Below are 9,394 nucleotides of genomic sequence, written 5' to 3' on the forward strand. Positions count from 1 at the left end.
GGCTTTGTCTTCTGCTTCTTGGGAACTCATGCAGATGGGCATGAATGGTATAATGCAAAATGTTAATCTTAATTATTGTGCAATGAACATAGAAACCAGAGGACAGACCTCTGATTTGAAAGAAACCATGCATTTCCTTAGGTAGAACACCACCCTCATTCTCGATAGAATTCATTCATTCAGGCGGTGGCTAGAAGTGTTCTTTGTGTCCTGAAGGAATTCATCAGTCTTGGCTTCTAGGGAAAAACGTCTTACAAGTACAGCGAGCAAATGTTTATAAAGCTGATTCATGAAATGAAGGCATTTCCAAGGCCTTTTCCGTTCTTTGCTGAATGAGGTCACTCTCTGTGACGCTACTTCTAGAGTATGTGGGAGCAGCAGTGAACTTGACGTGAAGCTTTCTGGGTTAGACACACACTGGTTAGCGTCATACCAGACATCCCGTATCTGCAGCCTGCCGAGCATCTGCTACGTTAGGCAAAACTTATTTATGTCTTTACCTTAGAAATTTTTTCACATTTCTGTGAAGCGTCTGTCTGCGCTCTTTTTTACCAGTAGCGAGCAAAGCTTAATTAAACAGAGCCTGTTTCTCCAGACCCTGGTGCACCTGTGCTCTCTGTGATGACGGAAGCAGCTAGCATGCCACTTCTTTTTGGAGACTGCAAGGTTAAGTTTAACTGTAGTATGAAAACAAGAAAACACAAACAGGGTTTTCATACTCGCCAAATACAAACATCTCAGATTAAGAATTCTTAAAATCTAAATAATTGATGATATGAATGATGAAACTTCTCTCGTTCCACGGAGTAACTCTATTGTTCTAGAGAACCCCTTAGGAAATGTAATAGAATGCAAGTAATTCTAAACTTGAAAACCCTTCTCTGTCAGGATCATATTTTCGGTGTTAATTACCTGGTGGTCACACTGAGGGAAGATGCTTGCTGAGCCACTGACGCCAGAGGCTGCCGCTGAAAGTGCTGTTCCCCCTTGGTCTGCACTAGCGATGTGGATTTTTTCAGGATACATCACTTGTAAATTTTGTACAATTACTTTATTATGAAATGGTTATAGACAGAGTTAGCTTTCAATTTGATGAAAGGCAACTTTATTTTGTTTGCTAGTGCTGAGGATCAAACCCAGGACTTTGGTTGTGTGAATCAGGCACTCTAACGCCAAGCCACGACCTCAGCACATGTTTTTTTTTTTTCATAAATGGAAATTGGTTATTATAAAATTGATTGAATCTTGTATTTTATTTTACACTGCTGTTTTGAGTCTTTATTCTGCATATTTATTTTTACCCTATTTCTTTTTTAAAGATAATAAGAATTAATTTCTTCTGGAACCATTTTGAGCAACCATGACCCAGGAACACAGATTTAGGTCACCCCAACTTCCATGTTCCACCCTGGAAATAGTTTTCATAGTTTTATAGACGAAAGAAAATCAACTACGCTTTGCCTTTCACATTTCCTAAGGTGTTCGTCAATATGAGCTCTGTAGAGAGCAGCATCAGCCTAGATAGACAAGATCAAACACTCAACAGCAGTAACAAATATGACATTTACTGTTACGTGCTGAGTCATCTAAGTGAGAAGTAAAACTGGACACCACCATGATCAAGAAGGACCTGGAAGCCATTGTAGCTGAGAGGCTGTGAGTTGCGGCCCATGCTGAGCAGGGCAGAAAGACACAGTTCTCCTCTCCACAGAGGGAAAAGGGATGATGCAGGCCCTGCTGAAGGCAGACACAGCGGACCCTGGGAACTCTTGGCACATGGAGAGCATTCTCTCGGCCCTGTCTTTGTGGCCCAATGTTGTATCCTGTTGGATAAGAAGGACCAAGCAACTTGAGATATTCTTGTTTTTGTTTTTGTTTTTTTTAAACAGATCTTGCCTCAAATTTATTTGTAAAAATAGCATATGGCACTGTTTATAGATTTGATCATCTGCAAATAGTGCATGGGGTGTCATAGCAGTCCAGTTCTCTTCACCTTTTTAATGGGTCCTTCCCAGAGACCTGGGCACTTTGGCTTGAACCTTGGGGCCTGGGTTGGTAGAACTGTTGGCAGAGGTTTCTGTCCCACCCAGTCCTACAGTCGTTCAGACCCAAAGAAGCACACAGAGGCCTATGTTAATTATAAACTGGTTGGCCTATTAGCTCAGGATTCTTATTAACTAACTCTTACATCTTAAATTAACCCATAATTCTTGTCTGTGTTAGCCATGTGGCTTGGTACCTTTTATCAGTGAGGCATACTCATCTTGCTTCCTCTGTGTCTGGTGATGATTACATACTGAACCTTTCCTCTTCCCAGTATTCTCCTGTTTTGGTCACCCTACCTATACTTCCTGCCTGGCTACTGGGCAATCAGCATTTTATTAAATGAATACAAGTGACAAAACTTTACAGGGTACAACACTATTGTCCCACAGCATAGAACCTATGACACTGTATCATACTGGCTGGTTTTGTGTGTCAACTTGACACAAGCTAGAGATATCGGAGAGGAAGAGTCTCAGTTGAGGAAATGCCTCCATGAGATCCAACTGTAGGGCATGTTCTCATTTTGTGATCAGTGAGGAAGGGCCCAGAACATTTGGGGGTGGTGCCATCCCTATGCTGGTGGCCTTGGGTTCTATAAGAAGGTGGCTGAGCCAACTAGGGAAAGCAAGCCAGTAAGCAACACCCCTCCACAGCCTCTGCATCAGCTCCTGCCTCCAGGATCCTGCCCTATTTGAGTTTCTGTCCTGACTTCCTTCAGTGGTGAACAGTGGTGTGAAAGTGTGAGCCTTCTTCTCCAACTTGCTTTATGGTCATGGTGCTTCTTCACAGCAATAGAAGCCCTAGGACATCCATGTAGCTTTGAATCTGCTTCCCAAGCTTGGGGTGCATGACTAAAGCAAGACAGCTGAGTCTGGGGCTGGGCCCTTCCGTGCCTTAGGCTTTACAAGGGCCTCAGTGGTCTCAGCATCTGCACCCATTGCCTTCGCATTGTTTGCCTGTATCCTTTTTTGGGTCTTTGCTTCTTGGCAAAGAGCATGTTCCTCGGGATTTGTATTCTTGGGACTGAGTTTCTTGATGTGGTTTCTGTGCCATTTGGGGGACTGGCTGTGTGTGGTGTGGCTCCTGGCATTGTCCATGTCTGCATGGTGACCTGTGGCTCCTGAAACTCCTGAAACTGGAAGAGAAAGAACAGCTTGAGGAATTCTTGAGGATCTGTTGCTCATGGTCAGTCACTCCTAGCATCTGTGTAAGACAGGGAAATGGACAGGAACATAATGAGGCTCAACCCTGCTGCCGCTGCTGCCAGAGGAAAAGGAAACATGTTCCAGTCAATCTTTCCCCCTTCTCTCTCTTGGGGTGTTGTGTGCCTTCATGGATAGCATTTTTGGGTTTGTTTGTGCCAATATCAGTTTGTAGAACTATTCCAGTGCAGATTTTTTTCTGTTATGTGAGTTTTGCTTGCATTAAATAGGCAAATCTATAAGCCACTGAAAACTAAAAGGACCTGGAAAACATGAGCAGAAAGAATTAATGCCATCCTCATTTAAGTAAGTAGTTGCTGTGTTCCCTCCAGGACCTAAAAGTCACTGGCATGCGCCAACCCTGCTGTGTTTGGTTTTTCCAGGTGAACTGGCTCCTCATGTATGTGGACTGAGTAAAGATGGTAAAAACAACTGTATGAGAAAAGGAAAACTAGCCCATGCGGTGACCTCCATGTGGTGGGGGAGACCTGAGCTGCTTGGTGTTGGCGATTGGGAGGAGCCTCCACTGGGCTATTGCCACATGGGCTCGCAGCACCACTAGGTGGACGTTTGTAGCTAAATATTGATGTCGAAAGAGACAAAGTTGAATCCAACATAGAAAACAAAAAACAAATAGGTGTTTACTGATTTGTGCAGGTGGGTGGGTACATGTCACAGCATGCCTGTGGTTAGAGAATTGCTTGCAGTAATCTATTCTCTCCTGCCTTGTGGATTTCAGGGATCAAACGCTGATTGTCACATTTATAGTAAAGAATGTTTACCCAGGGCACCATCTCACTGGCCCATAAAAGTGATTTATTGTCATAACAGTTGAAAATCCTGGGTAAGACTGAATCCAGAAGCTTCATCTCGACTACTGAGTCATTGCTTTTCCCTATCTCTTCATCTGAGCTGGCTTCCTGTCACTGTGAGGGGCAGTTGCTCTAACCATCACAGTCCAGACACGGAGAATTGACATTTCAGGGCTTGAGAAAAAGTTCGCAAGCTCTGTCTTGATTTTGATTTTCTACACCCAGCTCATGTGCCTATTTCTGTGAGTATCTTGGAGTCTAGGATCATGCCTTAAAAACTTCGGTCCTCAGTGATTAGCAGAGGGATTATCCAATGCAGAATAGTCTCTCAAAAACACAAATCCTATAGCAAGCTGTATGGTATGTCTCAAAGCATTCAATTTATATTTTAAGAGCTACTCAAATATATTTTAAATTTTAATTCTCTTTTTTACTTGCAGAATTAGGTGACTTGGATAGAATGAATATGACTGCAAGAATTTAACCACCTATATCTTTGTACCACTGTGTTATAATGACAAGCCAAACATCATAGTTCCATCTGGGAAATAAGCAAGAATGTATGTTAATTCTCTAGTCTCCTGCCCATGGCAGGAGTTCTGTGGAAGGACGAGCAATCTATTGGCAGCAACAGTTATGATATCCTCTGAGTAATACCAAGCAAGAGAGGGAGGCATGAGGAGACACGGTGGTTGGGGATGATTTGAATGCTGTAGTTCTGTGCCTTTCTGGAGAGAAAGGAGGATGTCAACAAAGCTAAAATTGTTCTCTTATGATTGTGGCAGAATATGTAGTCTTTAAACATATGCTGTCAAAAATTTATTTTATAAATGCATTTAAAATAAAAAACAAAAGGGCATTTAAATATTTTTATCAAATCTAAGAGAAAAAAGTGACCTGAAACATTAGTCATATTTATAATAATGCCATTTACTAATATTTGGTCTTCTGAGTTTAATCAAAAGACATTTTCATATAATCAATTTTTAGTATGATAGCAGAAAATGTTCTTAGCAACTCTAAAACACATACTTTTGTGCTTTGGTGCAGTTATGACTGCCTTCTAAAGGAAACTTCATTTTCATTGCTTTGTTTCATCTTTTATCTATTCATGTGCCAGCTTTGCCTGACAACCTTTCTTATTGTGTGAAAGATGTAAGCAGAGAGATGCAATTAGCAATGATGTCATGCAGTCTGAGGCATTTCCAATCACGCCTGTTGGTTCCTTTGGCATAATTTCAAAACTCATTGCTGTGGGCCAATTTAAAATGAATTTTCTGAGATAAACATGAGATCTGTGTGCTCTAATTGCTTGGGAGGTTGTAAGAATCCAGTATTTGAGTTCACTGGTCTTGATATGAAAAGGTGCTGTTAAATATTTAAAGTGCTGGAGGGGCCTGCAGTGTCGTGAATACTTCTAAGGCGCATTAGAATAACAAGGGGAAGCTTTGGGAAGGTCATGGCAGTTTGGGTGTGTTACATGACTTTAAAGTGTTTAAATGCTTGGAAACACGGAGAATGGTCAATCTGTTATTAAGGAGGGAACAAGAAACTTTTAGAAATAAATTAAGAGGCTGACTGGATGGTTTCTGGGTAGAGAGTAAAGTCCTGCCTGTCCATTGACACACACTGACAGTGTACTTCCACTAACCTGTCCATGTCTTAGTTTCTACAGCTGTAGATGAGGCTTATGGTTCTTGAACCTTTTAGCGATATTTTGGGAACTGAATGCATTCACACATGAAAAATACTCAAATACCGTTGTATAGATAAAATAGTTGCTGTTGGGACCATTAGGTCATTACAATTTTGTAAAGATGAAGGGAATCTTAAAGTACAACACCAGAGGAGGCAGAAAAGTACAGGGAGAAAGGAAGTGATATGTTCCCACCCCTGGCTCTGAAACAGCAGTTAACTTCCAGTTACAGACATGCGCTTTTCGTGGCCCCGCTAAGACCTGGTAGTTTGAGCAGTGTGGTTATAAGTGTACCAAGTGTACTTTGCACTTGCATTAGAGCAGATAAGGACTGTGATAAACTGTAGGTTCAGGGACCCAGCCCCGATGTTTCAGATCAGGAGTTCCTGGTGGGAACTGGCTTCGCACGAAGTGCAGGGTCTACAGCTTTGAGAGCTGCTCAGCGTGGGGTGCCCTCTCCTCAGGCTGTCTTCTCACTCTCAGTCCGGCCCACCCTGGCACTCAGATGACCATTTTAGTTCTGCAGCTCAGATTCTCTGCTATCTTGTGCTCTGATGTTTGTCTCCTTTAACATCATAGAGCTGTTCTTTCCCTAACCTGTGCTGTGAGTTGTCCTTCCCACCTTCCCAATCCTCATTGTCATTCCGTCTAGGTCACTTCTTTCTCACGGCTTGTCATACTTACTCTGGGAAATCTCTCTGGCCTTAGATTCCAAAGATCTTTACTTTGCAGTAGCTTAAGGAACAGATTAAAAAAAAAACAAACAAAAACTTGTACAAACAAACAAACAAACAAACAAAAAGCTCCAAGTCTCTGCATCTCTGACCCCTGGTCTATGTCTGTTCTCTGGACTCCATTTGAACTCTGTGCCTCCATTTGTGAGACTTTCCAATTACCAGGCATGTAAGACATCACCAAGCAACCTGGAAGTGCTTGTCAGAATACCCTGGACAGGGAATATTCCAATCATTCTAAAATATTTCAAGGATTCATGCATTGATGCTCCTCACATATGGAGTCATGTGAAGCCGTGGAGAAATACCACATGTGGAATGTCATTGTGTTTTGAGTAAGGAAAGATTAAAGGGAACCGTTTGGCTCCTGGAGTAGGTACAGCAACCCTGCTTTAGAACAGTGCCCTTTAGAAGACACAAATGTGTTATGTTCGTGTGACTGGTCACATAGATCCATTGGAATCTTAACGATCCAGGAGATAAATTGCTCTCATTTCTAGAGGTACATCTACATTACAAAACAGTAGGCTTCCAGGAGGCCACTGCAGGGTTATGCTTTTCAAGGCTCTTGAGTGGCAGGCACACAACTCAGAGTAGAAACAACATTTCTGTCTCATAAACACAGGAATTGTAGTATGAAGAAAAAGATAGAAGTTATGGAAAAGGAGTGCATTTGGCTGAATTTGCTTATTCTAAAGCCACATTGACATTGTTCTAAGAAGTGTTGGTAGTTTAGCTAATAAAATTAGTGAAAGAAAGTTACATCTTTGAAGGATTGATACTTTCAAATGTTTTTAAAACTCAGGAAGAGCCAAGGAAAATATAGACATCAACCAAAAAAAATCAAAGTTTTAAAATTTATCTTTAATTATTTAGTTTTGGCTGTCACTTAACAAGTTTTATTTGGAAAAAATGGTTTTAAGTTTTTTTTTTTTTGCATGGTATTCTTAAGCTTTTTAAGAGATGAAGTGGCAAGTTTCAGTAAGTTAAAAACAACTATTGCTCCATATTTTAATAAAATAATTTGTATAACTGTGTTAGGATGTAGAATTTTGCTATACATTATACAATGTTTAAGTCAATTTACTGATTTATCTTTCTTTTGGTGAAAGCATCCAAAATTCTAGCTTTTAAATTTAAATAATAATATTATTAATTGTCTGATAATTTCATACAATGTGTCGGATTATCCATACTCCTCAACTCCTTCCGCCTTCTCCTCATCTCCACACCCACCAATTTCGAGTTTTCTTTCTTATAGTTTTCGCTGTGTATTACCTACTGCTCTTAGGAGTGGGGCTTGCCCTGGAGTGTGGTTGACCTAGCAAAGGTCATCATTAAAGAAAACAGACTTTCTGCTACTCAGCAGCTATCCAATCAAATGGCACTGGCTCCCCAGCTAACCGGGGATTTCATGCTGGCCCCTGTGCCTCCAAGATTTTTGTCTGGCTGGATTTGAGCAGGTCTTAGGAACACCTAGAGTTCATATGTCTGTGTTGGGAAAAGCACCATTTGCTTGAACTTATCCACCACTCTGACTGTTGGCTCCTTAAAAATCTTTTCTTTCCAGTGGTCTGCAAGCCTTGTGGGGAGGGTGTGATATAAAGTGCTCCTAGGGCTAAGTACTCCATGGTGTCTACAGGGTGAGCAGTTGTCGGCTACTGCAAGAGGAAGCTTTCTCTGATGGAGGCCGACCGAGAGATACACTGACATGGGTTAATAAGTCATTTGGGATCATTAAAAAAGCAAATTTAATATAGTTTATAACTATCTTGATGTAGAAGATACATGCAAAAAGGTAGTTTTAAATAGTAAAAGGAAAAACATAGCAAATCTCCTATCATCACACATTCTACTTGGATGTCGTAATAGCTATTATATTTATGTCTGTCTTAATTGCTTATTTTTTATTCTTTGTAACACTGAGAACAAAATCTTATCATTTAGCCTTATGACTTTGTTTCTTGTTTGTTCTAGGGATGATCTCTTCATTTTTATTAGTAAGCCTGCCAGCTTTGCTGATCTCTTTTGTATCTGGAGAAGCAGAAATAAGATTTGCTGGACAAACCGAATTTTTCGTTAATGAAACAAGTACTACAGTCATTCGCCTTGTCATTGAGAGGCTAGGAGAGCCAGCAAATGTTACTGCGATCGTATCGGTAAGAAAGTACCGCAGCCCTAATTGTTAAAAATGAATGTGTAGGACAATTTTTAGCATCAGTAGAAACAAAGTCTTGAACTGTTTGAGGTGCTGAGTGTGAGTTTCATTGGGACAAATGATTGGAGAATGAGTTACTGTATCTAAATCTGATGGGGGGAGGGTTTCAGAGACCGGCCCAGTGTTGCTATGGACATCTGACAGGCGTTTGCAAAAATAAAGGCTAATTATCTTAAGTCATTTATGTGTGTGTGTGTTTTTAAACAAAACTATTTTATTTTGGGTTAATTGAACTATAGCATCTTTCTTTAGTCATTCATCATCAGGTGACTTAGATAAAAATATATGCAATATTTAAAAGGCACAAATAACAGAAAAAAAGAGAAACCCTACGTTTAGTTGTTAGAGAGTCATTGTTGTTGGAGAAATGAAGTATATTAACTTCACAAAAAGTTAAATAGATTATGTAAATTCTTTAGTATATAAAATTTATTCAGATTAGATGTTTAATGTTATGTGTTTGGATCTATTTTGCCCAGAAAGGAATGCCATATGACCAATAAGGATGTTGCTATATTAGGGGCTCAATGTACTTTAAAACTTTGGGGCAAAAATAATGTTTATGTTTGTGTGCACATGTACATATGTGCTACGAGTACATACACACTCTTCGGTGTGCATAGGCCAGATCAATGTCATGTGACTTCCTCTATATCACTCTTGCCTTATTTTTTTTCTTTTTCTTT

General features: G+C 40.4%; 1 protein-coding gene across 1 annotated transcript in view; it reads left to right on the forward strand.

The window, feature by feature from the left end:
* The window catches only part of Adgrv1 (adhesion G protein-coupled receptor V1), a 549,406-nt gene that overhangs the window by 16,969 nt on the left and 523,043 nt on the right, over positions 1-9,394 (forward strand). Inside the window, exon 2 of the mRNA XM_026783832.1 lies at positions 8,468-8,649. Within this exon, the coding sequence (XP_026639633.1) occupies positions 8,468-8,649 (182 nt within the window). The remainder of the gene's footprint in view (positions 1-8,467; positions 8,650-9,394) is intronic.

This window comes from Microtus ochrogaster, chromosome 19, assembly GCF_000317375.1.
Source record: "Microtus ochrogaster isolate Prairie Vole_2 chromosome 19, MicOch1.0, whole genome shotgun sequence".
NCBI classification, from domain to species: Eukaryota; Metazoa; Chordata; class Mammalia; order Rodentia; family Cricetidae; genus Microtus; species Microtus ochrogaster.